Raw genomic sequence first — 27,710 nt, 5'->3', positions numbered from 1 at the left:
AACCGACGCCGCAGGCCACCCCCGCCCTACTTCACCATGACCCCGGAACCCACGGCGAGAACCAGGCACCGCTTTGGTCCCAGCCTATCTCCACAGCCCACCCGGGAGAAAAATGGAGGGGCAGCCGGGTGCTGCCGGGTCGCAGGAGGCTGCCTGTGCCCGGAGGATGTTTCTGGCCCAGAGGTGGTGTCTGTACCCGGGAACCCTGGGAAAGGAAGGATGCGTGGCCAGGAGGGGAGGGGACGGGACGTCTGGCCACCAAGTAAGGCCAACAGCTGGGCCAGTACAGCAGCGAAGGGGCTGGTGGCGTGGCGAGCAGGACGTGGGACCCACGCCCCGCAAGCAGGCACCAGGCAGCAAAGTTTGTGAATCTTTTTATAAAACACTGGGGGTGGGGCTCTGGAGGGTGACGGCGGAACGTGGCTGCGGAGAGCGAGGGGCGCGGCTAGACGAAGATCTGGATGCGGTCGCGGATGGGCTGGCGGCAGATGGGGCAGGCGCTGAGAGCGGCGCCGCAGGGTGCGCAGGCGCCGTGGCCGCACTGGAACACGAGGCGGATGTGGCTGTCGATGCAGATGGGGCAGGTGATACGCTCTTCCATCTGCCGGTAGCGGCTCTGTAGCTCTTCGACTAGCTGCCGCGGTGGGCCGGGCGCGGGGACAGCTCCGGCCACCTCTGTGCCGTCTGCGGGGGGGGGGGGGGGTCCCCATCAGGCTCTGGCCACGGGGGATGCGGGCAGGGTGGGGATGAGGGGCTGATGCGAGACCCACTCCTCCCGCCCAACCCTAACCTACCGGGTCGCAGCTTCTTTCCGATGACCACCTGGCACCTGATGCACTTCTTCATCCTGCGCGCGCACTCTGCCGAGGGGAGGGGAGCAGGAGGCTGGGCTAGGCTGTGCCCGACCCCCGGGGACCCGCCCCTCGCCGCCCTCTCCTACTCACCCTCGCACACCGTGCGGTGCTGGCACGGCGAGAACAGGACCAGCAGCGCCAGCTCCGAGCACACCAGGCACTCTGCCGCCTCGGGCCCTGACGGTGCTGCCACGTGCAGGTTCGTCACGGTGTTGGGGATGCTGAGCACCAGCCTGGGGCCTTGAGCCACGCCCCCGCCTGCCTGCCGCTCCCTGCAGTTGGAGGAGGAGAGGGCTTGAAGGGGCCCGGGGCGGGGCGCTGCCCCCCACCACGCCAGGCTCACCGGAAGCGCTGGGCGCAGCTCTGTAGGGCCTTGAGCACGCGACCCTCCGCAGCCAAGTCCAGCGGGTTCCGGCCGCGGTGATTGGTGTAGTTCACGTCGGCGCCCTCCAGCGCCAGGAAGCAGGCTACCGCCACGCCCACTGTCAGTTCCACACTGGCTGGGAGCCCCGAGGCCTGCAGCTGGGAGGCACAGAGAGGCTGGTGAGGGTCAGGCCCCCAGGCCGAAGGAAGCCTCTGGGGCACTGGCTGCCCCAGGCCCGAACACCCCTCTGAGACCACGGGAATGGAGGCAGAGGGAGGGGCTGAGTTCTGAAACCTGCCCCTCAAATCCCTTTTTCCAGGCTGGTCAGGAGCACAGAACTGCAGGGCTGCTGGCCGTGGTGGGGGACTGCCCCGATCCCCCGGAGGGCCTGGCTCCCAGGGTCACCCACAGCTGAGAGGGGCAGTCCCTTGAGTCCGGCCCGGAGCCTGCGGCCAGATCCACACTTCCTTACCCTGGACAGAAGCTGCAAAGGCCCTGGGTCCCCCCCGGCCCCATCAGCCACCAGGGGCAACAGCTGATGACGCTGCAGGGCCACGTGCAGAGCCGTGTCCCCGTCCTCGTCCTCAGCATTGACGCTGCAGCCAGCGTCCACCAGCAGGGGCACCAGCCCCACGTGGGCCTGCTGCACGGCCAGATGCAGCGGGGACTGCAGCTTACGGTTCCGGACATTCACGTCACAGCGGCCCTGGGGAGGGGAGGGGCGCAGGTTCAGCCCAGAGACCCTGACGGGCCCTGACTCCCAGTGCCCAGCCAGCTGGGGGCCCTGTGTCCACACCTCTTGGATAAGAATCTGCACCACCTCCCGGTGGTTGTTGAGTGTGGCCAGGTGCAACGCTGTGAAGCCGTCCTCCTTCTTGGCGTCCACCAGCTGCCGGGCCCCGGTCAGAATCCTCCTGACGGCCCTGGGAAGCAGGGAGGTGTGTCAGGGCGGGGTGGCCCCAGAGTGGCCGGCAGCCTGGCTCCTGGCCACGTGCCCACCCCAAACTCACAGCGTGTGGCCCTTGAGGGACGCATGGTGCAGCAAGGTGAAGCCCTGGCTGTTGGTGGCAGTGACGTTCACGCCTGGCACCTTGGTGAGGACTTCCACGATGCCGCTGGCACCAGCGCCCGCGGAGATGGCGCAGTGCAGCGGCGTGTTCCCTTGGGCATCCTGTCAGTGACGGGCCAGCAGTCACTCAACAACAGGCCTCCTCGGCCCGAGGGGCAGGGCCAGGGGACCTGGCACTCACGGGCAGGTTGACGTCACAGCCCAGCTCACACAGGACCTTCACCACCTCCAGGAAGCCCCTCTGCACGGCCACGTGCAGCGCTGCGCTCCGGGCACTGTTGAGGGTGTTGGCGCGGCACCCCGCGGTCAGGAGGGCTCGAGCAGCCTCCGGCTGGTTCCTGACGAGAGAGGAGGCAGGAGGATGTGTGGTCCGCTGCTGGGGGAACATCAGGCCCGGCCCCCAGGGCCCCGCCCGGGCCTCACCCCAGGGCTGCGTAGTGCAGAGCTGTGCTGCCCTCCTCATCCGGCAGGTCCACGCCCGCTCGGGCCTGCAGCAGCAGATGCACCAGCTCCACCTGGCCCAGGTAGGCAGCCACCTGCAGGGCAGTCCTGCCCTGGCTCTTGGTGTCCACCTGCCGGGAGCACCAGCAGGTCAGTTTCCAGCCCCTGCCCTGGCCTAGGAGCTGGCCAGGCCCAGGGTCTCGGGGGCGTGCCTGTTCAGGGTGCCTCCTCAGCAGGTCCAGGGCCCCGGCCAGGTTGCCCAGGGCCACCTCCACCACCAGCCTCCCCGGGTGCTCCAGGTTGCTCTTCTGGGTACGCAGCTTGTCCAGGGCGACGCTCAGGGAGCCTGGGGTGAGAGGCTGAGGTTCAGCAGCAGCCCGTAGCGGAACCAGCGCCCACGGCCGCCGCCACCAGATGCCCGCACTTTTGTTCTCTCGCGTGCGCTCAGCCACATCCAGGTTGCAGGCCTCCTCGGGCTGGCAAGCTACCAGGCAGGAGGGGCTGAAGGTCCACAGCTGACCGCTGACCGCCACACGCAGGTTCCCATCTCCAGAAACCTTCACCACTTTCCCCACGTGGCCCAGGGCCTGAGGAGAGGGTGAGGTCACGGGCAGGCCTCCCTGGGAAGGAGGCGCAGGATGGGGAAAGGCGGGGAACCTCACAGGCGCCACGTCATCTGTCCACTCGCCGTGGCCAGCCTGCAGTCGCTTCACCGTGTCAAGGCCGTCGATGACCCGCACCACGTCACCGGCCCGGAAGGAGTTGTGCTGAGAGAGAGGGGGGCCTGTGAGGGGGCCCCCAGGCCAGTGTGGCTGCCCAGGGTCCTGGAGCAGGGGTAACCCCCCCACCAGAGTGCCTCGGGACAGGGCACCCTGAAGTCATCCCAGCCTGACCAAAGACACTACCAGAGGGTCTGGCAGCACGACGAGGGCCACAGGGGACCAGGGAGCCCTGGGTGGCTCAGCCTCAGTGCCGTGAGGCGATGGCTACAGGGGCAGAGGGCAGAGGGCAGTGGCGTCGGAGCAGACAGAAACCTCTGGGCTGGGGTGAGGCCCAGAGGAGCCTACCCCTGCACGCAGGTGGGGGAGCAGACGGCAGGGCCAAGGCTGGGCTTGAAGGGTGCTGGGGGTGTGGGAACTGCGTCAAGGGGCCTCACCCACACCCCCAAACCTTTCCTGGTAACTCCCCCACATGTGGGGCCTCACCTGTACAGAACTCAGTCTACAAACCACCTGTGTTGTGACCCCACATCCTCCCTGAAGGCTCCCAGGAGTCCTGGACTCTGGGTCCTGAGCTGAGTGACGGCATGTCCTCTCTCTGGCACCACTCCGTCCCAGGGCCCCCACTTACAGATGTCCCTCCCTCCAGCCACCCACCAACCTCCCCCCACCTCCACTGCCCACCCTCTGTGAATTCCTTCTCCCAGTGCCTCTTCCCAGGCCAGCGCCCTGGGGCAAGCATCAGCCTCTGTCCTGACAGGCCTTCCTACTTCCACAGGCTCCCCATGCAGCACCCACAGTGGGCATTTTAGAAAGTAGACCAACTAGTGGCTTCTTGCTGTAAAGCTGTGGCGGCTTCCTTTGGTGCTCCGGAGAGATACTCGCACCTGGCCTGCCCACCCTACCCCAAAGGCTCCCAGTGGCTCGCCTGCCTCTGTCCCTTCCCACATGGACCAGCCCCAGGACCCTGCCAGGCCCCCCACTCCGCCTTCAGGGCTGAGCAGGTTCATGGAGGGGGTGTAGAAGCAAAAGGACGGGCCTCGGCCCAGCACCCAGGCATCTTGGTGAGGGCCCCAGGGTGGCAGGTCCAGTGGGTGTCATGGCTGAACTGCATGCACACACCCCCACGATCCGTGATGCACGGTGCCACCGTCCGATAAGCTCGGGCGGGTCGTGGAGGCTGTGGCCGGGGGTCCCGAAGTTTTGAGGAGGGCAGGGCACAGGTCCAGTGGGCAGGGCAGCTCACCTCCGCCATCCTGGGGCTCCACCTGCCATGGCCTTCCTGCATCTCCCTCAGGACGTCGGTGTCCAGCAGACACGTCACCTTGTCCCCATGCTGGAAGGGCTGGCTGTCCGCACTCACCCTGCGCTTCAACTCTGCTGGCTTCCCTGGAGGCAGGCAGTGGGGCCCAGTTCAGGCCGCACCCTCCCTGCCCCTCCCCCCTGCTGCAGAAACTTCCTGGGCCCCCCACAGGCTCAGCCAGGGCAGGAGGACAGGCAGGCAGGCAGCCCCTACCGAGCCTTGGGAGGTGCTCCTTGTAGTAGAAGCCGCCAGCTGCCTCGCCCACACACTTGAGGTCTACCTTGCCCTTGTGACCCACGCGGTAGACGTTGGTGGTGCCATCAGCCCATGTCACGCTGGCCACACTCCGGCCTGTCTCCACATCCCAGCCACGAATGTCCACCACTCGGCCGGGCTTCCCTTCCCCTCCTGGAGAAGCAGTGGACCTGCTGGCAGGCTAAGCCCACGACACCAGGAGCAGCCACAACCCACGCCAGCCCAGCCCTGCCCCTCCCGCCCTGACTCCCCCAACTCACCGTCCTGCGAGCCCCATTCCCAGTCGGGGCCCCGCACCACCTTCGCCCCCTGGAAGATGCCCCTCAGTGGGATCCTTGGGAGGCCCTGGCGGGGACTCAACGTGACCCTGCAAGACAGCATGTCTTGGGCCATGTAAGATGGCGGCGTGACACGCCCTCTGCCCCCCCACCCCCACCCCGGGGCCCAGATGGCAGTCCAGCAGGTCAGTGCTCTCCTCACTTGGGGCCTGGAGCAAGCCTACTGACCATGGTCCTCCGGGGGACCCTCCCTGACGCTGGGCTGGGCAGGCACCCCAGATGCAGCCTCACAGCATGGCCTCCGTGGGTGGTCCCTCTGCACCTGCTACCTCCCAGAGAGCTGGGCACCCTCTGGACGGCTGTCCCCCAAGTTCTGCACACAGCCTGGTCCGGGGGCTTAGCACACAGTGGAGGAATGAGGAACACAGGCTTGGCCACAGGTACCCAGAGAGCTGACCCCTGCTCCCCCTCTGGCTACAGTGAGGGGAGTGAGAAGGGGGTGGGGTGGTGCTTCCCAACCCAGAAGCTTCCTCCCCAGCCTGACCCCCCTGACCACAACCAAGGAGCCTTCCAAACAGACCAGCAGCGCCCCCTCAGCCAAGCCTAGGGGCTGGCTCCCACTGTCGGGTGAAGAGCCTTCACAGCAGGTGCTGGCCACATGCCACAGGCCACCCTCTGTGCCCTGTTCCCAGGAGCCGGCCTGGCTCTGGGGCTGGTTCCCGGAGCAGAGGAGACCCCACCCAGGGCACCACTCTCTGCAGCCTGCTCGGTGGGCCTGGCAGCAGGTGTCAATGCCCAGGCCCCTGGAGTGACCACAACCCTGGCCACTTTTCAGGGAAACAGTTAAGGAAGGCCTTGACCGGCCCGGGGGACAATAAGTAGGTAGCCCGGTCAGGGGTCCCAGGTGCTTGTCAGGGCCCCGAGAGTGGCGGCCACACGGGGCTGGCAGCACTCACGGGCGCGAGTGGGCCGTCTCATAGCGCTCGAAGGCGTGGCCAAGGTCGTGCTTGTTGCTCAGGTAGCACTGCGTGCACAGGTCGTAGTCGGCGCAGACGCGGCACTTCCAGCGCATGCCCCGCAGCCCGTGCTTCTTGCAGCAATCACAGATGATGTTGGGGTGCCGCACGCCTGGGGGTGGGGCAGGGTCAGGGGGGGTGGGCGCGCCCCGCCCCCGCCCACCGCGGCGCACGTACCGATCTGGGCGTTGTCGTAGAGGAGCAGGTCGTGCGCACCCTGGTAGCCCGCGCGGTAGTTGGTGCGAGTGCCGTGGTCCCACTGCACGACCACCGTGCGGTCAGGGGTCGAGGGGCTGCCGTGGCGGCCGAGCTCCACCACCGTGCCCACGCCGCCCTCACCGCCGTCCTGCTGGCCCCACTTCCAGTCCACGCCGCGCACCACACGCATGCCCACCTGAACGCCCGCCTGGGGGTCCGGGTCCATGGTGGGCGGTGCTGCTTGGGGACCTGCAAGCGGGGGCACCCTCAGGCCACCGCAGGGCTGCCAGGGGAGTGGGGCGGATACCCACCCTGGGGAGCTGGGCGGAGAGAGTGTGGAGAGCATGCGTGCTCTAGAGGGCAGGAAGCACAGCCCAGACTGTGAAGGTGGCACCATGGCGGGAAGGGGGGTGGGGGGGGGACACCTCTTTGGAAAGGCCCCTCAAGCTGCTCCGAGACCCCGCCCTGCTCTGTGCTGGAGGAGTGGGGGCAGCCCCCATGGGAGGAAAGTGGATCCCGGGGAATGAGGGCACACACCTGGCAGGAGAGGTCCCCTCAGCAAGTGCCCACTAGTAGGTCCTGTTGTGGGTGTTTAAAAGTGAGTGGACTTTGCTCCCAGGTGGCAGGGAAAGGTCAGGCAGCACAGCTGACGGCAGAGAGCACACGGCACAGCCGATGAGAGGTGGACGGCACCGAGGCTCAGAGGCGACTCATCAAGACCCCACGGAGACTGCAGGGGCTGGGACACCGGAGGGACTGGTGCGCAGTCCGCGCGTCCCACAAAGGACTCGGACCGCCACGTGGGAAGGGCGCCAACCCCAGCGCACAGAGCAGACACCCCTGTGGAAAACAGGTGAAACCCTGCAACAGGGGCCACCCAGCCACTGCCACATGGGGTCGGTCACCTGTATGGTGCCTCCCACAGCCCCCCAGGTCACCGGCCACCCTGCTAGGCCATCTCTGGAAGCCCAGCTGCCCCAGGTGTGTACACAGCACCCCACTTTGGCCCCAGGGGAGCAGGAACCTGCCCCACTCCACCAGCAGCAGCTGGAGATTAAGCCACACACACACACACACACACACACACGCACACACGCTGAAGCGCAGCCACGTGCCTGACACCGAGCCGATTCACAAAAAGGTCACCAACGCAGCAAGCAAATCTCGGGCCTAGAGCCCTGGAGACAGTGGCAGAGGCGGCCACCGCGGCTGCGGGACCTTCCAGGCAGGTACTATTCCTTGACCCGCAAATGCACGCCTGTTCACCTCACAAATGGCTCACTGGGGGCCTGCGCCTCCCTCACTGACTTTCCAGTGACGTGTCTTTAGTAACGTGAGTGGACTTGGAGGACAGTTAAGAGAGAAAACCGACGGGACTTGAAGGACAGGGCCGAGCGACTCCTGGAAAGCGTCTCTGTTCTGGAGACCGTGCCCCTCGGGCAGAGCAGGACCTCATGGAGCTGCCGGACTCTGCAGCCGGACTCCCCAACAAGGCAGGGCCGGGGGTGACCCGGTGGCAGTCTGGCCGCATGGCCTGCGGGAGGCCAGCGGGAGACCCTGGGGCTTGCTGCCAGCACCTGCGAGGCCAGCCTGAGGGGGAAAGCCACGTCACCCCCCAGCCAGGCCCCACTCCAGGGTCCGGGCCCCGCCACACCCCCAGCCCAGGCCTGGCCAGCTCAGGAAACACTATGGCCCAGCTGAGGCCACCGATGGGCAGTGAGGAGAGGCAGTGGCCATGCTCTGCCCACTGCCCCATCCTGCTCCAGCCACAGACCCCAGCACCCAGGTCACCTGCTGTCCACCCTCTGCCCCACCCATGCAAGCCGACGTCCAGCACAGGGAGCTGTCGTCCATGCCCGGCCTGACAGTCCAAGCAAATGACCCCTTGCATTCTCAGGGATGTGAGCTGCTCAGGCAGCGTGGTCTTCTACAAATCCCCTTCTTCCTGGCAGGGCGCCCGTGCCGGCGCCTTCCTCCCACCCCAGGACCACTGGGCCTCCACAGACTGGTGGGCATTTAGAAGAGGGTGGACCTTTCCAACCACGGGCTGATAAGGAGCCTTTCCTCACAGAAGCTACTTGCTGCTGATTCACCCGACAGCCTCCCCTCTCAGGCCGCATGGCCCCCTCTGCTGGAGCCTGTCCCACCTGCCCCCATGTGGGCTCGGGGGAGGTGAGCACCGAGGCCTGGAGCCAAGGATGGGCTTCTGTCTTCCAGCAGCCACGCCCAGGCCTGCCACAGCCAAAGTGTCCATGTCCAGAACAACCACGTGAGGACGCCTCAGCTGGCCACAGCAAGCCCCAGGCAAGGGGAGGAGTCCTGTGGGCTGCCACCTCAGCAGGCAGGCATGGTAGGCCACCCACCAGTGGCCTGGGAGTCCTGCTCGGTGCCGCCCCACCAGCAGCTGCCACGCGTGTCTGACTCTGGCAGAGGAGCCTGGCCTAGAGTGGCCTGTGGCAGCAGAGTGCTGTCACTGCCCCTCAGGACACGAGCCCCATCCTGTCCCTCTCCAGGCTGCAGACCTCTGCCAGGCCCACCCGTGCCCCCTCCCGCCCAGAGGCACCTGAAGCTGCAGTTGCCAGAGCGGCCTCCTTCCAGGCAGCCACACGTGTGAGCGCGCGGGCCCACTGCAGATCCATGCTTGTGGGGGCGCCCTGACCACAGAGCCCAGAGACTGGCCCCACTCCGAGACAGAGAGCTCGAGCAGGACCCCACCCCAGTGCCATCAGCCGGTGCCGTGGCCGCAGCCAGGGTGGTGCGCTCTGGGGCCTGGCCGGCCGCCACACCTGCCCGTCTGCGGGCCTGGGGGTCCACTGGCCGTGTGCCGCAGGACTGTCTCCAACAAGTCACGGGGCGGGGGCACCCCAAACGGCAGAGCGAGTGTGGCTCTGCTCTCAGCAGGTGGGCAGAGAACAGACAGCGGGGCCAGGGTGCCTGGCAGGGCCTGAGGGAGACGAGCGCCAGGCCTTAGCCAGTGACTGCGGCACACGGGGCAGCAGGGCAGGGTCAGCGGGGCCTCTGGACAGTGCCCGGCGTCTTCACACCCGGTATTTTTAGCACAGCCTGGCAGTCCGCCTCCTGCCCGGGCCAGAGAGCCGCCACCCTCCCAAGGCTGACCCCCAGGCCACCCCCTACCCACCCTCACCTCCCTCGCCCAGATGAACACGCCTTGAGGGGGACACTAAAGGACAAAGGAGCATCCCGATCTGGGGGCACCCATGCTCTGGGAGCCTCCCTGTCACCTGCCTTCCACACCCCGCTCCAGAGTTTGGGTGTGCGCCCCGTTTCAGCACTGCCTCCCAGTGCAGTGTCACCGGCTTGCTGCCCCATCTTCACTCGCCACGGTGACGTGGCGCCGGCTCCCAGGCTCAGAAGCGCACCTCGGCACAGCTTCCTAGGACCCTCGTGAGGTGAGACAAGCCACCACCTCCCTGCCTGGTCTCTGTCACTGTCCTCCCTGGGGCCCAGTACACAGCCAACCGGGTTCCATGTGACGCCAGGTCCTGGCGTCAAAGCTCGCCACCTCACCTCGGGAGGTCCTCGGGAGGTGTGTGGAGGGGACAAGTGGGGGTGCACCAGGGCCAGGAGCAGCCCCCATCCCAGCAGGGGGCTCACCCAGAGCTGTTTCCTCCTTCCTCTGCCAGAAACCATGCTGTGCCAGCCCCTTGGCACCCACAGGCCGAGCCCCACAGGCACCGAGCCCCCTCAGAGGCTGTGGCTCTGAACGTCAGAAACGACTCTGAAGCCACCAGGGCGGCAGGACTTCTGTGACGGACACGCTGTAGTCAAACGGGACTTACCTCAGAGCGCACACCAGCCTCGTGCCGGCCTCCCAGACCCCGAGCTGCTGATTCCTGCGTCGCACATTTGCTCAGCCACCAAGATCCCCTGTTGGAAACCAGCAGCTGTTGCCGACACAGAGCACAGCAAACCCCACAGGCGGCCCACCAGCAAGTCCGGGAGAAACGGCTGTCAGAGGCAGTCTCACACCGTCAGCGTTGTCTCCACCACGCGGCAAGAGGCCCTGGGGCTGCCCGGTAGGCTGCCGGTCTCCGTCTTCACAGGACGGGCCCGCTCAGGCACCCACGCATTCAGAACCTGGAGAGAACAGTGTGCAGGCACGGTGACCCCTACTAGTCAGTGTTTTATTGGAAAAACTTAAGTGCCATAAAGGTTAAATCACATTCGACTAAGAAGTTGGCAAAATGCCTTTATTCAGAGGGATAAAGTCGTGTGAAGAGGAGACTGGGGGCGACAGAGGCAGACCCCCCAGGCCTCAAGGGCCTGCTGCTGCTTCTGGAATCAACACCCAGTGTGCACCATCCGCTGCTGACATGAGGCAGCTCTGGCTGAGAAAGAGGTGGGCATTCTCAAGGAGAGGGTGGGGTGAAGCCCTGAAACAGAGCTCAGGGAAGCACACTTGGCCCAGCCTGAGACCTGCAGGTTGGGGTGGCCCAAAGGAAGTGCAGGGCAGTCACTGCCCAGGTGGAGACCCTTAGGCACCCTGCAGACTGGAGGGTCACACCCCAACCACTGAACCAGCCCATTGTGGATGGGGTTATGACATTTAGGTCACACGGGAATGGCGAGAGGGAACCTGCCAGGAAAGACAAGGTTTGCCAGCGCTTCCACTTGCTTAGGCTGCCTGATTCTAGCCCCGCTGGTGCCCGCCAGGAGTCAGTCCGGCAACTTTGTTTATTTCGGCTGGTTCCAAACTCCGAGGGAAAGAAGCACAATTATTTATCCACCCCACCACACACATGCAAAAGCAAGCAAAACCCCTTTGACATGGCGCCAGACAGAGTGAGAGCGCCAAACCTAAACTACCACACCGCAGACCCTTCAAGAGCTCACCTGTCTGGACATCCAGTTCCCCCGAAGCCCGCCTTGCGCTGCAGCCCGCTGTTGGGCTGCAGCCCTGATGCCTTGAGAGCTGGGCACCAGGTCTGAGCTTCGGCGCAAGCCCCGACCCTGTGGCGGCGGGGAGACACACAGTTAGCACCTCCGACGGGATCGCGCGGGCAGGACTACCCTGTCTGCACGCCTATTCCCGGGCCAGCGCCCACGACACCCAGGGCTGCCCCAGGAGCCTGCCTCTTGCCCTGAAGAGCTTCCTGGGGTCTGGGGCCGCCTGGAGTGCAGCTGGAGGGCTGGCAGCCCCGGCCCTGCAGAGACGTCAGCGCCCCGCGCTGCGTGCTGGCCCAAAGCACTGGCCCGCGGGGGAAGCCGGGACACAGGGAGCCAGAACAGGACCGGGCCGGGCGCCCACCCCCAATCTGTCCCCCGCCTCCGTCGCCCGGGGCCGCTCCGCCCTCGTCATTCTATCACCCTTCCTCGGGAAGCCGCGCAGGCTCCCGGCGGCTGCCAGATCCCCAGCCTCCGCCACAGTAGGACCACCGTCGACCCCTTCACTTGCTCGGAAGTTTGCGTCCCGCCCTCTTGTCGCGGGGTCTCCCGGGGCCTGAGAGGCGCCGAGTCTGTTAGGCAGCCGGCCGGCCGGCCTGCGGCCTCTCAGCTGCCCAGCACCAGCCAGCCAGGCCGCCGCACCCCAGCCCACCTGCCAAGGATGCCGAAGCCCCCTGCGAGCGCTCGGGATCCTGGGGCCGCCGCAAGGCCTGCCGGGAGTTGTAGTCTACAGCCCGCGAGTGTCGAGAGCGGGGGCGGACCTGAACCTCAACTCCCAGGAGGCCCCGCGGCAGCACTGACGCAGGCAGCTGCCAGGGGCGCCGCGGCAGGGTCGGCCTGATGGAGCCCTAGCCCCGCAACGATGGGAAAGCCTGCTTTCCCGGGAAGAGCGGGGGCTCCAGCTTGGGTCTGCGCCGCCGCGGATGCAGGGCGCGTTCGCGTCGGACGACGTGGGATGCACGTCGTCAGAAGAGTGCGGACTGCGGCAGCCTCACGGACCTGTCACCACGCTGGGGCGCAGGGGCCGAACGGCGTGCAACGCCAAGGGAAGGGACCGGGCTCCTTGTCGGGTGCGCGCGGGGACACTGGCGTCCCGGGTCACTGAGGGCCAGACACGCACGGTGACGGAACTCGGCTCCAGGCGGCCAGAGCCCGAATATCCAATCCAGGAGGTGCGCATTTGGGGGCCAGGCCCCTCCGTTCCGGGGGCGGAGCCTGCGCCGGAAGTACGTAAGTGTGCGGGGCGCGTAGCCATCTCCAGACCCTACGTGGCGCTCACGGGTTTGGAAACGCGTTCCGTTACCCGGGAGACGGAGGCTGCGGGAACTTGGGCATCTATCTGCAGCGACGTTGGCGTGGCCTCGGGGACAGAGAGACGAAGCGTGGTCAGAGCCAACTCTTGTGGTGTAATTTGTTTTAAAGTCAAAGTAACGGGAGTACACGGCTTTAATTCGCACAGAACGGGGGACAGAGTAAAAATCACCGTCCCTTGTGTATTCCACGGAGGCAAATACTTTAATCCTGTAGCTTTTCCTGTGACAGGAACCTCCATGTTGCTAAACCAGAGGCTGCTGGTTGTCTATGTATTTAGGCATTTCTGTGGACTTCCAGATAAGGTCGATGAAAACTTAAGTCTCCAAACAACCTCTTCCCCTCCCCACCGAATGGCCACGTGACTTCCCTACCCTTTTGGATTACATCAACTTCCTGGGTACTTCTCCCTGACTGCTGGCTGCTTCCCGTTACTGCAAAAAACACGCCTCCATTCTTGCACAACATTTTCTTTTTTCTCTTAATACTTACTATTTTTTTCCTTAATAATTTTCTTACACCTAGAGTTTACTAACCCATAGCTAATTTTTATCCCAAAGTTCTAACATCTCTACCACAAGCCTATCGGTAACATTTTCCAGAGGCTCAGACACACTCTTTAATCCTGGAGACCTCTGTGCCAGAGCCCTCTGTCCTCCTGTTCTAGTCCAGACCGATTGCTATCAAAGCCCCTGTACAGCTGTTATCTCGAGCTTTTCTATGTGCTCAACCCTGCGGATCTCTCTGCTTTTTTCCTGTAATGGGGCCCCTGATTCCTGGGATCTGCACTGTCCTCCCTTCTTGGTTTACTCTCATTTGGCTACAATCAGCCCTCTGGTAGCTTCCTGGGAAGGCTCCGTGTCTGAAATGTGTTTATTCTGCTCTCACTCTGATGGATAGTTTGGCAGGGTATAGAATTCTAGATTGGAAATACTTTTGCTTCAAGATTTTTGAAGTCATGATTTTTTTGTCATGAGCTCCCAAGGCTGCAGTTAAAAACTCCAAAGCCATTCTAATTTCTGATGATTTGTGTATAATCTGTTCTCTGTGAAAGCATTTAACATCTTCTCCTTATCCTCAGTGTTGTCGTCTGTCACGATGATATACTGTAACAGGGAATGAAAAATTTCTACTGACTTCCAGAAATGGAATTAGAATAAAGCATCCTAACACACTGATGCAGAGAACTCCCACGCTGACAGTTTCTCTGTAAGCTGCAAGCGCCAGCAGCTGCAGCTCCTGCTGGTGCAGAAATGGTCCTGACCACGACCTCTGCTGACGCAGGTCGCCCACCTGCAGGACTCGGGCTGGCACCAGACAGTTCTAGGGTGTGGACGTTAAAGACCCACACTGGGACCAGCAAGGACACTGCCGGCACTTGCGCAGCCTCTCCCCCGACCTCTTTGTTCTCCTTGTCCCACCCCCTCCTTGTAAGCCCCCCTGCCTGCAGTGAGATGGGGAGATGAGAGTCCCCCACCTTCTAGGTGGCCAGCACTTGAATAAAACCACTTTCCTTTACATCAGCTGCCTCACAAGTACTGACTTTCGAAGTGGCGGGCAGCTGGTCGTGGGCTTGCTTACAATATCTGGATGTGGTCCTGATCCGTGGCCCTGGGCACAAGTTGTCCTCATCACCCCAGAGCCTCACATCCATCACCTAGGGAGCTTTTTAAAGAATACTCCCCTAACGTTTCCTGTGTTCTCGCAATGGGATTTCTACTAAGATTCTTTTTTTTTTTTTTTTTTAAGATTGTATTTATTTTTAGAGGGGAAGGAAGGGAAAAAGAGAGGGAGAGAAACATCAATGTGTGGTTGCCTCTCACATGCCCCCTACTGGGGGCCTGGCTTGCAACCCAGGCCTGTGCCCTGACTAGGATTCAAACTGGCAACCCGTTGGTTCACAGGCCAGCCCTCAGTCCACTGAGCCACACCAGCCAGGGCTCTACTAAGATTCTGATGGACTTCTTGCACTAATCCTATTGTTTACCTCTTTTTCTGGTAGATATCCTTAAATTTACTTTCTGTCTGTTGATTTAAGCTCTATGATATTTGATTTATAGTAAAAAATATGTATATTTGGTCTTTGGCCAGTTTCCTGCAAAGAGCTCCAAAAACTCTTGAATTGCCTAAGTGAAGAGTCTTACAGCTTATTTTGATATTCATAACAAGCCTCTTTTAACCACAGTTTGTATTAATATGGTTGTTTTTGAAAAGCCCCTAAAGGTGGGGGCTGGTTGCCAGGGGAACCAACCATGTAATTAGAGTGTTGGAACTCAGTTTCATTCCCTGACCTGCAGGGGAGGGGAGGGACTGGAGATTTAGTTAAATCACCAATGGTTAATGATTTAGTCAATTGTGCCTATTAATGAAGACTTCTTCAAAGAAACAAAAAAGAGATGTGTGGATGAGCACATGGAGATTTGGGGAGAGTGCTGTGCCCCTTTCCCTACAGCTGGCCCTGTGCACCCCTGCCATCTGCCTGTTCCTGAGTTATGTCCTATTATAATAAACTGGTGATCTCTTAAGTAAACTTCCTTAGCTCTGTGAGCATCTCTATCAAATCAGTCAGATCTAAGGATGGGGTTGTAGAAACCTCCAATTTATGTCCAGTTGATCGGAAACACAGGTAACCACCTGGAATTATGATGGAGTCTAAAATCAGTCCTAGAGGACTCGAACCCTTGCTCTGTGGGCTCTGACGCTACCCTCTGGGTAGACGGCGTCGGGACTCAGTTAAACTGGATTTTGTGAAGATGCAGAAGCATCAGAATGGTTTGATGTAAAGGTGGAGACAGCAGGGCACTGGGACCAGGGGGATGGCGGTAACCACGCTGCTGTGATTCCAAGCTGCAGTCTGAGTCACCCGAAATATTGAGCAGAAGGTGAGCCGCTGAGGTAGAAAGTCAGGATGTGAGGGGTCAGCAGGACAGTGGCCCAGAATGAGCAATAAAGGACGCAAGTCATTCCAGTGCCACCAGGACTGAGGGTGACGGGCGGCACTGCCTCTAGCTTGTACTGACCAAAGAGAACAGGGCAGCGAACAGCGGTACCACAACGTTCACAATTACCCACAAAGAAAAGAGCTCCACAGACAACGCTGAAGAAGCACATTCAACAGCGACGAAGACCTGAGAATGTGGGGTTGGGAGCAACCAAGCAGCAGGTGCCTCACACAATCCGCTCTTGGGCCAGAAGCCTCCGCACGTGCACCGACCTGCCTGCCTGGGGCCCCATTGCCTGCCTGCACTGTGTCTAGCCCCTGAGTAGCCGTTTCAAGGGAGGTCTTGGAATCCTGTTGTAACTAACAGGCCTGAGGCTTCCCCAACCAATCCGAGCTGCCCGTCTCTGACCAATCAGAGCAGATCTGTAGCGGCCAATCAGGGGCCAGTGGGCAGGGCCTGCTGTCTATATTAGCCAGGTACCAAGCTGGTCGCTGGAGTGCATTTTCTGCTGCGGTTTGGGCGGTTGGTTTCCGGAACTTCAGCATCCAGGAGGGGATCTTCGCTTCCTCGCTGACGTTAGCTACAGCGGTGTTCTCACAGCCAAGCTGCATCACCACGGAGCCGTCTGCAGTAAAGCTGCTTCGTTCAGCGCACCCCAACCTGGGGGTGCCTGTTGGCATTGAATTGGGGCCAGTGACCAGCTGTTGACAGCTGCCCACAGTGGAAAGGTCACTAGAAGGCCATCGCTCGACCTGGCTGAAGAAGACAAGCAAATGGCATTGCTGACAAAATGCTTCTGACTGAAATTCTCCCGGCTGTCACATTTGTTACGTAGCTGGCAGCCCTCCCGGCCCCCAGTGGTTTCGGACGAGGAAGCTGTGAAGGTGGCAGGAAGGTAGTGGGTGAGAGTCACCTGACGCCGATGAGGTGGAATTGCCCCGAGAAAAAGAACAGCCCCTGCTGTGGCCTGAGGCTGCAGGTTCAGTCCTGCGGCAGGGCACATACAAGAAGCAACCAAGTACTGCGCAAATAAACGAAGCAAATTGTGTCTTTCTTCCGCGCTCTCTCAAAAACCATTAAATTTTTAAAAGTTAAAAAAAAAAACCAAACCACTGTTATATAACAGACCGATGGAAGTGGAAGGAAAGTAACTAACAAAGGGTCACAAAAAGTGAACTGGAAGAGTTCGTCACGATGAGAAGCAGCTGGTGCTGTGGCTACTGGAAAGGACAGATCTGCAAAGAAATTACACCAGTTTTCAGAGCCGAGAAAGTATGGGGTGGGGTGCGCCAGCTGGCCCTGCTGCCCTGGAGCAGCTGCAGTTCAGGTCCAGCTCCGCTGCCCCTCCTCCTCCTAGGAGGAAAGAGGCCCCTCCCCATAGGACCACACCCCCCAACAATCGAAGCTGGAGGTGATGGAGTGGAAGTCATTTTAGCAGAATGAAAAGGAGGATTATAAAGGGATTAAATGGTAATGGCAAAAATATATAATAAAGATTAAATTAAAAGAATTGCAATAGCAGCGCGGGGAGAGCAAAGATGAGCAACAGGCGGAGCTTGGGTGAAAACAGGGAAGGCAGAAGCAATATAGCTCATGGGACAGGCAGGCCACTCCCTCCTGCCCCAGGAAAGGCCCAGACAGACAGTTTGGTGACAGCATGCAAGTCCTAGTGGTGAGTCCTGAGCAAGAGGCTCCACGCCACCTCCCCCTCAGACACTGAGGGGTGGTGTGGCAGGAATGCCCAGGTGCTCAAAACACTGAATTTATATATATGGAGAGAGAGAGAGAGAGAATGGGAGGGAGGGAGAAAGAGAGGGAGAGAAACATCAATGTATGAGAGAGACATCGATCGGTTGCCTCTCACACGCCCCCAACGGGGGACCTGGCCTGCAACCCAGGCCTGTGCCCCAACTGGGAACAGAACTGGCGACATTCCCGTTTGCAGGCTGGTGCTCAGTCCGCCGAGCCACACCATTCAAGTGCAAATAGGTGTACATTTTCCAAATGCCGCTGCAAGTTAATAGGATCTCTGTGTGTTTTTCTGTTTATACTTTATACCGTGAACTATAAGCGTGCCATTCTCTTTCAGATGTAATGTTCTTAAGTTACATCCGCGTGGACCCTGACATCTGGGTAGCTCTCCAGTTGGTCTTGTCTCACAACACCTCGTAGCTGAGGTGTGGGACGCCGGTCCCTGTCCCCTGCTCACTGCTGGGAGGTGTGCAGACGCACCGAGGCTTTCGCCTACTTTGTCCTTTTGAGACCATGTTTATTTCTTCTGATTCCTTTTCTTAGTGGTCTTCATAGGTACAATTTTTCTCACTTTAGTTGAATTACAGATTTTTAAAAGCCTTTTTTCTGCTTTCTGCACTCTCATCCAGGTTCCTCTTCTCTGTTTGCTTCGGTCTCTCCACTTCCTGTTGACAGCTTTTTCAAATGTGCGATGAGCCATCTTTCCCTACTCATATCTCAGAGTGAGACACTGGGGTAGGTAGGGTCATGCCCCTCCGAGAGTGTCAGAAAAGCTTCGAATAAAAGGGGCTTAAACAAGACTGAGGATAGGTTTTCTCTTTGGTACCAGGTGGTCCAGAGCTGGCTCCTGCAGAAGGAGCTCCCTGGGGAGGGAAGTGTCACACCACTGACATCCCATTGGCCAGGACTTGGCACATGCAGCTGCAAGGGAAGCTGGGACGTGCTGGCCCACATGCCCAGGCACCTCCGGTGAAGCCACTCAGAAATAATGGATGGATGGCCGTGGGGAACAGCGGCAGTCCCTGTCCCTAACAGCTGGGCGGGCGCTCTGCTCACTGGGGCAGGGCTGGGCACCCCTAGACCACCGCAGAGTGGTCCTGGGCAAGCTGGTGAATGTCTCTTCTAGGACCCATGTTTTTCCTCCCAGGATGCACAGGCGTCCTAGAAGCAGCGTCGGGAAGGGAGCAGGGGTGCCACTCTGCACTCTGGAGTGCAGAGTTCCAGTTTACGCCCCTTTTCAGCCTGCAGTCACGTCGACACCACAACCACTTTTCAGTGCTTGCTGTGTCCTGGGCACCTGTGTTCCACGGGTGTCCTTACTCAGCTGGGCGGGCCAGGTGGCACTAGGTTATCAGTCCCAATTTACAGAGGACACTGCAAAGCGGCGCTGAGACACGTGCCCACTCAGGGTCAGGGCCAGGCTGCTGTGCTCTGCTGTGGGAAAGAACTGGGCGGTCCGGGCCTGGACACATGACCCCGTTGCCCCAAGGGAGGGGGGAGAGTTCAGGCTGCCAGCCAGGCTTCTGCTCAGGCTTGAGTCTCACCCGCCTTTGCTGGAAACGTGTCTCTGGGACCTGAACGATAGAAGTAAGGAAGGGGCACTTGCTCTACCAGATGATAAAGCATATTCAGGCCCAAACAATTAAAATGGTGGGGACAGAGCAGGGACACTGTGTCCCAAGCCTGTGAGGTAGAGGCCGCCTCCCAAGGCCCTGGGGAGTAACGGAGCTGAGTCCTAGCCTTGGGCCCTAAACAGGAACGTCCAGAGTTGACCAAAAATAGATGCAGAATAAATAAAACCACGTAAGTACCAGGAACCCAAAGGACAACCCATTTTTAGCTTCAGGACTGGGAAGACTTCCCAAACATGACCCCAAACCTAAGAATGGCAAAGCACCGAGCGCAGTGCTGTCGCCTGGCAGAACCGGTGCAGGCAAAGCCCGAGGCCAGAAACTTGGAGGACTGTTCGCAGCTTACAGACAAAAGGCTGAGACAACGAGCCAAATGGGTACAAAAAGGACAGAAAAGGTTTTAAAGTGGAACATTCACATACCCGAGCCTGCGCCCAGGCTGCGGCCCCGCGCGGCAGTGCCCCACGGGGCCGGCAGGTGGCAGTCGCCGTCTGCCCGAAGCTGTGCTCCGAGTGCCGCCAGCGGAGGATGCTTTGGCGCCCAGGATCCTGATCCCAGTGACCAGGACAAGGCACCTTTGTCACAAAGTTTCTGATATCAAAACGCGGGAAGCAAAGACTGTCTACCCATCGGGTACCGCCACACGGCTTCCACGTGCATGTCTGAGGCACGGAGAGCCTCTCCTCCCACACACACGGTCACCTGCCCAGCTCTGCCCACCACAGGGCTCCTACCCCTCCGGCCTCCGCCTGCAGGAGCCTCCGGCTGCCACTGGACCAGGTGTGAGCAGGTTGGCCTACGCCCGGGGGTGGGGTGGGGGGACAGGGGGGGTTGTCACCAAACTTTCTGCTTCTCTGGTGGAACTCCTGAGTCCCCCAGAGAAGCTGGGGCAGGGGCTCAGGGCCCTCTGTACCTGAGGGGAAAGGAGGAGCCAGGGAAAGCCCCTCCCCAAACCTTTGCCCCCAAGCTAGGTGGTGCAGAGGCCTGGAGACCCTGCTCAGGGTCCCAACAAGCTGCAGAGGCCTGGTATTGGGGTCAAGGCCCTGCAGGCCAGGTAACGAGGTGTGCCGGGCTGGCGTGGGGGACCTCTGGCCTTTTGTCTTTGAGTTCTGCTAGAGGCCTTGAGATCTGGTGCTGACCAGAATTTTTTGGGATGGCCAGGAACTGGTGAGGCTGGGGGTGGGGTGGGGTGTTACATGGCTGTCCAGAGCTGGAGACCAATATCTTGTGAGCACTGCAGCCCACCGAGCTCCTCCCCTCCCTCCCCCAGGGGACAACAGCCCCCAGGAAGCCCCAGGCACACAGCACAGGGGGCAGCAACCCCTCCTGACCTCCCTGCCCAGGACACAGAGCCGCCGCTCAGCCAGACCCTGCTCCCTGAACGGGCAGTGCTCCTGCTTCATGTCCACTCAGGTCAGGCAGGCCCAGCCAGCTGTCCTCCGGTCCTGGAGGGCTAGGAGATCCAGGTAGGGATGGGATTGAGCGGCAAGGGTCTTTGGTCCCATCCTGAAGACACGAGTGGGAGAAGGTAGACTTGCGGGGAAGGGGGGTTCTTTGTCCAGCCTTGACCCGCTTCCGGGGCCTTCGGGAGGGCTACCCCGGGGACTAACCAGAGCAGAGGGTGGTCTGCCTTGTAGTCACCTCGTGTGTGAAGCATGAAAAAAGTTTTCACCCAAGGAGGCCCATTGTTTACGCCCCTTCCTGGTCTGCGCTGTCCAGCTCGGGAGGTACGGAAGCCCTGGGGCTAAGGGAGGTCTCCGTCCTCGCCTCCTCGCTTCTCAGGACAAGCAGGACCCTTACTTTAAGTCCCCACCTTGCGTCTGGGATGGGCCATCCTGGCCGAGGGTTTTGCGCGTCCCAGGCCGCGGCCTTGCCTCCCCATCCAGAGGCACCACGTCCCTGATGGCATGGCCTAAGGAAGTCACGGAGCTGCCCTAGGGGCCACGACCCGGGACCACTGCCCACCACAGCCCACAGGAAAGCCTGGCAGGGGCAAGGAGGGGAACTGGGATCCAAGGTGAGCTCACACGGCGAGAAATGGAGATGCAGGTGGACTTGCGCAGAGCCGACATGCCCACGCGGTGGGGGACAGGGGTCGCGAGGCCGCAGTGGGCGGCACCAAGGGGCTGTTGTTCACCATCTGGTGCCTCTTCTCTCCTGAGATACACCCTCCCGCGGCCCAAAGGCCGTGCGGCCCAGCGAGGGTTAAGGGGGGCGGAGCGTGGGGCGGCCCCACCTCCGCCGCAGCGCCGGGTCCAGGCGCGCACGGGGTGCGGGGGCGGGTGGGAGCTGGCGGAGGAGGGCGCGGTGTACCGGGCGAGCACGGGGAGCGGCGGCCGTGGTGGTGGCGATGCAGTGTGACCCTCCGCCCTCGCCCGTGCACCCGCGAGCCCACGCCCCGCCCAGCTGCAGGATGCGCACCCCGCCGTCGCCACTGCTGCTCCTGCTGCTCCTGCTGCTGGCCACCTGCGCGCTGCCCCCCTGCGCCGCGGGCGCCCCGACGCCCCCAGGCTGGGAGCCGGGGGCCGATGCGCCTTGGTGCCCCTACAAGGTGCTGCCTGAGGGCCCGGAGGCGGGCAGCGGGCGCCTGTGCTTCCGCAGCCCTGCGCGCGGCTTCAGCTGCCAGGCGCCCGGCTGTGTGGTGCACGCCTCTGCCGGCCACTTGCTACGCGCCAGCGTCCTGCGCAACCGCAGCGTGCTGCTGCAGTGGCGCCTTCCCCCGGCCCAGGCCCTCCGCGTGCGTGCTTTCGCGCTCAACTGCTCGTGGCGCGGCGCCTACACGCGCTTCCCGTGTGAGCGCGTGCTGCTGGGCGCCTCCTGCCGCGACTACCTGCTGCCTGACGTACACGACGGCGTGCGCTACCGGCTGTGCCTGCAGCTGCTGCCTCTGCGCGCTGAGCACGCGGCTGCCGACCCTCCGGAACCCTCCGGGCCCACCGAATGCGTGGAGTTCGCTGCGGAGCCCGCCGGCATGCGAGAGATCGTTGTGGCCATGACGGCGGTGGGCGGCTCCATCTGCGTCATGCTCGTGGTTATCTGCCTGCTTGTGGCTTACATCACGGAGAACCTCATGCACCCGGCCTTCGGGCGCCCAGGCCTGCGCCGGCAGCCCTGAAGCTGGAGGTGGCCACTCACCGGGGCTCTGTCTACCGACAAATGCCAGGGAGGCCCCAGGCCCACTCTCGCCGCCTGGTTCCTGTTCCCTCCTTAGGATCGCCACACAGGGCCCGTTGGAGACGGAGAGGGCACCGGCCCACCCGCGCCAGGGCCAGGAGTCATCGAACATCTCTGCCAGCTTGGCATCTGCTTCTCAGAATCCAGTTCGGAACTGCCCCTTGGGCCTGAGCGGGGGTGCCAGCCGCATCCAGGGCTCTTCCTGCTTCCCAGAAGCCTGTATAGGGGCTTCAGGACACAGAGCCCCTTCTAGCGAGAGCCACTAGTGCCCCCTGGTTACCACTCCGCAGCTGCAGTCTGTGCCAAGTGGGAAGAACCGGGCTGTCCTCATTGCTTGGTCACTGTGCGCTTTGCCCGTCCAAGGTCCCCTTGGAGCTTGTCCTTCCACCCCACCCCAGTGGGCTTAGGTTAGCTTTGTGCCTTAGTGTCTTGGGCCCACTGCAGGAGCCAGCCATGTTGTCCCATGATGTCCCCAAGATTGGTGGGCTGTGTGTCCTTCTGGCTAGAGTCCTGGGGGCCCCCCTTCAAGCTTTGCAGGAGCCTCTGTAAACAGCATCCCATAGTGTGGCCCTGAGGGATGTCTGACGAGCTGGGAGCCGGTGTAGTTCAGCAGGTGGGGCTTGGCGCCCAGCTGCTCCAGGGATGAGTGTTCTCTGACCTTGGGGGAAGCTGGTAGTTCGGGACTGGGTGCCCTCCCTCTTTTCATTTTGCAGTGCTGCCCCTGATGAGGACGTGTTGTGACAAGTGGGGGCAGGTGGCTAGGAAGAGAGCGCCTGGTGGCAGAAGGCAGCCTTGCGCCATGGTCTGGATCCCAAGCTTCGGCCACAGCACAGCAGACGGCACCCCCTCTCCCGCCCTGTGCTGGGGACCAGGAGCCCAGGATCGGCCAGCAAGGCCGCTGCCCACACACCCACAGTGGACGGAAGGCCAGCCCCACTCCTTCCTGGGCAGACCTGAGCACCCTGGCTGAGGCTGCTTCCTGTGCCAATCGCCTGGCGATGCCCAGTGCTCACTCTCTGGGAGCCCCTGACTGTGACCACCCTGGACCTAGCATTTCTGGAGTCACTGTGGCTGACCCCTGTTACCCTCACCCCAGCGACCACCAGCAACCCCAGGTCCTCGCTGGTGCCCCCGCAGCACCCACTTGCTCCCTGTCTCCGCCCTGCTCACCCCTGGTGTGGCGCTGCTCAGCTGTGAGCCTGGCGCCAGTGTCTACAATGTCCATGTCCTTAGACTAAGACCTCTGTCTCGTGTGCTTATTTGGGAGGTGGGCCTGGGGTGCAGGGGGAGGGGAAGAGCTGGGCCCCTTTCTCCCCAGCTCCTTCAAGCTCCTGGAGTGGCAGTGCAGTGGATGGCCCTGTGTCTTTACCTGGCCAGGTGTGGCCCCTGGCTAGAGTTCTCCCCAGGACAGCCCCTGGCCAGACCCAGGCCCCCTGCCCTTGCAGCTTCTGGCTGAGGGCTAGGCAGGCTGTCCCACTGTGGGCCTGCCCACCCACCAACTTGGGGAAACATTTACTGGGCCCACAGTGTGGGGTGCAGTGTTGGGGTGTGGGCAGCACCTGCTGTAGTTGGTAATAGCCGGGTGTCAGGGTGACCCGCTTGAGCTGTGACAACCAGCAATTAGGTGGTCCCAGGAAGGGCCCCCTCCTGACCTGGCCCCCTCCTGCAGTGTTGGAGTTGGAGGGGCAGGGACAGCTGGTAGCCCTGGGGCTCCTGCGTGACATGCACTAGCTCACCACCCACCCTCCCAATCAGCCCTCCACTACCTGGTCTGTCCTTGAGATCCTGGTGCTGCTGTGACCCTGAGGAGCAAAACCAGCAGGCTCTGGAGTGACTCATCCTCTGGTGGAAGGGGGAGGGTGCAGCAGTGCGGGGGTGAGTGGGCTGGGTTCCACTTCCAGCAGGAAGACGGAGAGCCTCTGATCCAGACTACCAGTGAAGGATGCTCCGCTGTCTCCCACAGGATACAGGCGGGCCTGTAGCGAACCCTGTCTGAGGCTCCATGGCCCATCCTCCAACTTCTGGGGGCGCTTGGGTTCCAGAGCTGGGGCCACGTGGTTCTGAGACCTGCCCTACTGGCCTCCTCCCCTCTCCTGATTTCAGGCTCTGGTTATGGGCTCGAGCTCCTACCAGCTAGGGCCACAGACCTGGCCTATGAGCTGACAAAGGGGCTGGTCGCCCTGACCTACCGGCTTCTCCAGAGATGCAGTTTCAGGGGCTTCTCAGAGGCCTGGAGTCCAGCCACCCGCCCAGCGAGGTTCTTCGGGTGAGCCTGGCCCGGTAGACAGCCTGCACCTGGTAGCCAGCCAAGCACTTCTGCTCCTGATTTCCCAGTCTTCCTCCCCAGGTGGTCTTATCATCCTTCCAGGGGTGCAAGAGACACCCAGGCTCCTTCCCTTCCCAGCCCCTCTGGCCCACCTGACAGACTGAGTGCACCTTGTCCAGTTCCCTCCGTACCCACCTCCTGTAGGAGCCTTCCGGCCCCTCCTGCCTCTCTGATGGTGGCCTCTGCTCTTCTGCGGCCCTTCCCATTTCAGACTGTATGAAACTCTGTGACAGGCTGCTCTCCTGGGAACCCCAGGGCTGTCCTGTGCCTGGAGGCAGGTCCACATGCCTTGTTTGTGGTGAAGGTTTTGTGTGTCTCACTGGTGCCTGAAGATATGAAGCTTATTTCTTGACACAGATAGAAGTAACTAGCTTGGATTGGCAACACTGAAGGCCACACTGCCTTTCACTGCCTCAGGTGTAAGGTGGAGACAGGAGTAGGACCTAGTTCACAGGCCTGCTGCCAGGCTCCCAGCCAGGTAGGCGAATCCGTCAGAGCCAACGGGACTGCCGTCCATGCCGCCACCCAATACCCCAGGGATCTGTCCCCAGCCTCACCTGCTGGAGCTCAGCTAGTGGCCTCTCGAAATTCCCGCAGTGATGGCTTGTGTGCAAAACAGTGCAGCTTCATCACATGCGGCCCCTCGGCCCTCCACGCGGATTGGGAGCGCAGTCCTGACCTTTCCTGGACCCTGGCTCTGTTCGCATAGTTGGAGACTGAACACAGGAGCCCGTGTCCAGCGTGATTTCTCCTGTGGACCTTCCCTGACCATCAGCTCTGGGGTCAGGGTTTTCTAACTTAAACTGCTTGTTCTTATCTGCCTCAGTTTCATTGTCTTTTAGACCTCGGCTTAATTTATGTGTGTACCGCCTTCTTCACTGTGCACTTTTTTCTTGCCTTGGGTCAAAAGGTAAAAATAAAAACGATTTCTCACACTGCAAATCCCCGCAGCTCCCTGACCTCGATCCTGGGTGTGCGGTTAGCGGACACGGCTGCTCGGGAGGGGCCGTGCTCTGAGGTCCCTGCCCTGTCCCTGGAACCACGGCTACTGACAGCCTAACTTGCTTTTGGTCACACTGTCCTTTTAGTTAAAAATGCACACGAGTGACTGTGGTTTTCATTTTATTTATTTAGAAAATTTTGAAAAGTTGATTTTAGAGAAAGAGAGAGAGGAATGGGGGGGGCATCAGTTTTTTGTTCCACTTATTGACGCATTCATTGGTTGTTTCTAGTATGTGCCCTGACCAGGGATCAAACCCGCAAACTTGGTGTACCTGGGTGCTCTTACCAACTGAGCTACCGGCCAGGAAGGAACCATAGTTTTTCGCTTTGTTTTGAGATTTTATTTATTTTTAGAGAGAGGGGAACGGAGGGAGAAAGAGGGAGAAAAACATCGACTGGTTGCCTATCGCACACACCCAACCAGGGACCCGGCTCACAGCCCAGGTGCGCGCCCTGACCAGGAACTGAAGCGGGAGGGCACTCAGCCCACTGAGCCACACCAGCCAGAGCGGGACTGTGGTTTTTAAACACGAACTCAGCAGGGGTCCCTGCAGGAAGGACACTGAAAATATTCAGATGACTGAGACCCCATTTTTCAGACTTCTCTCTACCGCAAGGGCCCAAACAGTCTAAACAGCTCAAGCAACCAGGAGGCTCAGTACTGGCCGGTGTCCCTGACAGTGTCACTGTAGGGTAGCCGGGCCGTGGAAGGTCAGCCGAACAGCCAATTCTGGAGAGAGCAGCTGCTCGGGAAGGAGCCTGGGGTCTGCCAGCTCGGACTCAGCCCAAGGGAAAGACCAGGAGGCTGAACCCCCCCCCCCCCAGCAGAGGCCAGGGGAAGACCTAAGGAAGAGGCTGCCACAGCGTCCGAGGACTGGAAAAACTTCCTAAGGGAAACTCTCACTCGCGGCGGGCCTGTGGTGGTGTGGCAGCAAGGCGAGTGGACACCGGATCCACTTCACAGGCACTGGGCTGGTCCAGCCCCAGGGTCTGGCAGAGGTCACGCCTTGGAGGAATCTCTCCTCCCCACCTGGTATCTGAATGACAGTTTCAGTGGGACAGTCTGGTTCCAGAGCGTAGGAACGGCCACTGCTGGCACCAATGAACCGGTCCCAAGAAACAGCCTGATCCCCTAGGTGGTCAAGGAAAAGTATCGAACAAGAGTCCAAACAAAGCCTGTTAACAGGAAAAAGAAAAGAGGTAAAACCCCCAAAACTCTTAATAGATCATGAATAAAGCCCAGAAAACTTCAGAACACAACCCGCAGAAGCTCGGGTCCAGGAGAAAAACACGCTTTAGCTCTCGAGCCGTGGAGAAAAACTGGAAACTTGTTTGCTCACCAGCCCTGGAGCCGTGGGGGTCTTCTCTAGGATGAGCCGCCAATATGCCAGACGTAAGTAAAAAGTCGGCCAGGTGCCTACGCAGCAAAAAGATTTCATGTGGGGTAAAGACAGACTGCGATCCGGAATGTGACGCCAAGGCCAGACTTGTGGGGGTTTCCGCCCGGAGGGAAATGGAGAAAGTACTGGAGAGAGCGGAAGAGGAAGTTAAGGGCGGGTGCATTCACCCCCGGGGTGCTCGGTCCGGACCCCAGAGCCGACCCTGCAGGGCTCCCCGGGTGACACGGTTGTGAAATCTCTTCCCACACGCCCTGGCTGGGTTAACCTTCGTCATAAATGTTTCCACAGGCCTTCATCTACGCTTCCTCTCTAACCCTCTCTCCACACACGCCCGTAACTTCACCTAACGTGAAACTCTGCAGGGTTTCCGCGGGAGGGCGATGGCCGACGCCTGCGTGAGTTGCCGCACGGGCGGCGGGCGGAGGCAGCGGCGTCGCTGCCGGAGAAGTGCGTGCAGTGGGAAGACGTGGCGGCCCTCCGGGACCGGCCGAGAGTGCGCGCAGAGCGGGTCTCGGCGGGCGCGATGGCCCCGGCGGCAGGAGCTAGGACCGCGAGCCCCGTGGCGTCCGCGGAGAGCGCACGGTTGCCCAGAGACGCGTCGGATCGCCACCAGTCGCTGGCCACGCCTGTTTGGGCGCGCGTGGCGTCACTCCCAGCGACGACGGCGGGACATTCGTGACGCCTCACGCGTCACTCTTAGAGACGGCGGCGCCGCCTTGTGACGTCAGGACGCCGGCGCAGGTCGGCGGGCAGTTCCTGTGAGGACTGCG

General features: G+C 61.3%; 2 protein-coding genes across 20 annotated transcripts; one reads left to right on the top strand and one right to left on the bottom strand.

The window, feature by feature from the left end:
• Positions 1-358: 358 nt before the first annotated feature.
• Positions 359-12,540, bottom strand: MIB2 (MIB E3 ubiquitin protein ligase 2). 9 transcript variants are annotated; one of them, XM_053920204.1, is made up of 22 exons: positions 12,055-12,130; positions 11,352-11,468; positions 10,488-10,595; positions 10,298-10,385; positions 7,035-7,337; positions 6,477-6,746; positions 6,240-6,411; positions 5,266-5,372; positions 4,964-5,158; positions 4,694-4,836; positions 3,391-3,495; positions 3,153-3,315; positions 2,941-3,074; positions 2,711-2,859; positions 2,469-2,625; positions 2,229-2,389; positions 2,015-2,141; positions 1,691-1,924; positions 1,198-1,376; positions 945-1,126; positions 795-860; positions 359-684 (listed from the first exon to the last, which is right to left on the bottom strand). In XM_053920204.1, exons 6-22 carry the CDS (start codon positions 6,721-6,723, stop codon positions 446-448), a joined length of 2,760 nt encoding a protein of 919 aa, XP_053776179.1. In that variant the 5' UTR covers positions 6,724-6,746; positions 7,035-7,337; positions 10,298-10,385; positions 10,488-10,595; positions 11,352-11,468; positions 12,055-12,130; the 3' UTR covers positions 359-445. The 9 variants fall into 9 exon arrangements, with proteins under 9 accessions (XP_053776179.1, XP_053776176.1, XP_053776177.1 ...); XM_053920201.1 differs by having other exon boundaries at positions 2,941-3,315; XM_053920202.1 differs by having other exon boundaries at positions 2,711-3,315; positions 6,477-6,558; positions 6,694-6,746.
• Positions 12,493-23,480, top strand: FNDC10 (fibronectin type III domain containing 10). Of its 11 annotated transcripts, none has more exons than XM_053920210.2 (3): positions 12,493-12,628; positions 19,248-19,818; positions 20,309-23,474. In XM_053920210.2, the coding sequence occupies exon 3, from the start codon at positions 21,389-21,391 to the stop codon at positions 22,151-22,153; it is 765 nt and encodes a 254-aa protein (XP_053776185.1). In that variant the 5' UTR covers positions 12,493-12,628; positions 19,248-19,818; positions 20,309-21,388; the 3' UTR covers positions 22,154-23,474. The 11 variants fall into 11 exon arrangements, 9 of the variants coding, with proteins under 9 accessions (XP_053776185.1, XP_053776183.1, XP_053776187.1 ...); XM_053920208.2 differs by having other exon boundaries at positions 12,513-12,628; positions 18,237-19,818; XM_053920211.2 differs by having other exon boundaries at positions 12,548-12,632.
• Positions 23,481-27,710: the final 4,230 nt, after the last annotated feature.

This window comes from Desmodus rotundus, chromosome 3 (genome assembly GCF_022682495.2).
Source record: "Desmodus rotundus isolate HL8 chromosome 3, HLdesRot8A.1, whole genome shotgun sequence".
Classification (NCBI taxonomy): Eukaryota; Metazoa; Chordata; class Mammalia; order Chiroptera; family Phyllostomidae; genus Desmodus; species Desmodus rotundus.
Note: the sequence above shows the minus strand (reverse complement) of the source record. Positions and strands in the feature narration are given on the sequence as shown.

What these genes read in the sequence shown, in the direction of transcription:
- FNDC10 (XM_053920210.2), top strand. Translation starts at nt 21,389, where the DNA reads ATGCAGTGTGACCCTCCGCCCTCGCCCGTGCACCCGCGAGCCCACGCC.
- MIB2 (XM_053920197.1), bottom strand. Translation starts at nt 6,723, where the DNA reads ATGGACCCGGACCCCCAGGCGGGCGTTCAGGTGGGCATGCGTGTGGTG. An exon ending in CTTTGCAGCTTCTGTCCAGG is followed by an intron (nt 1,377 to 1,690) that starts GTAAGGAAGTGT and finishes TGTGCCTCCCAG; the next exon opens with CTGCAGGCCTCGGGGCTCCC. An exon ending in CGGAAAGAAGCTGCGACCCG is followed by an intron (nt 685 to 794) that starts GTAGGTTAGGGT and finishes CCCCCCCCGCAG; the next exon opens with ACGGCACAGAGGTGGCCGGA.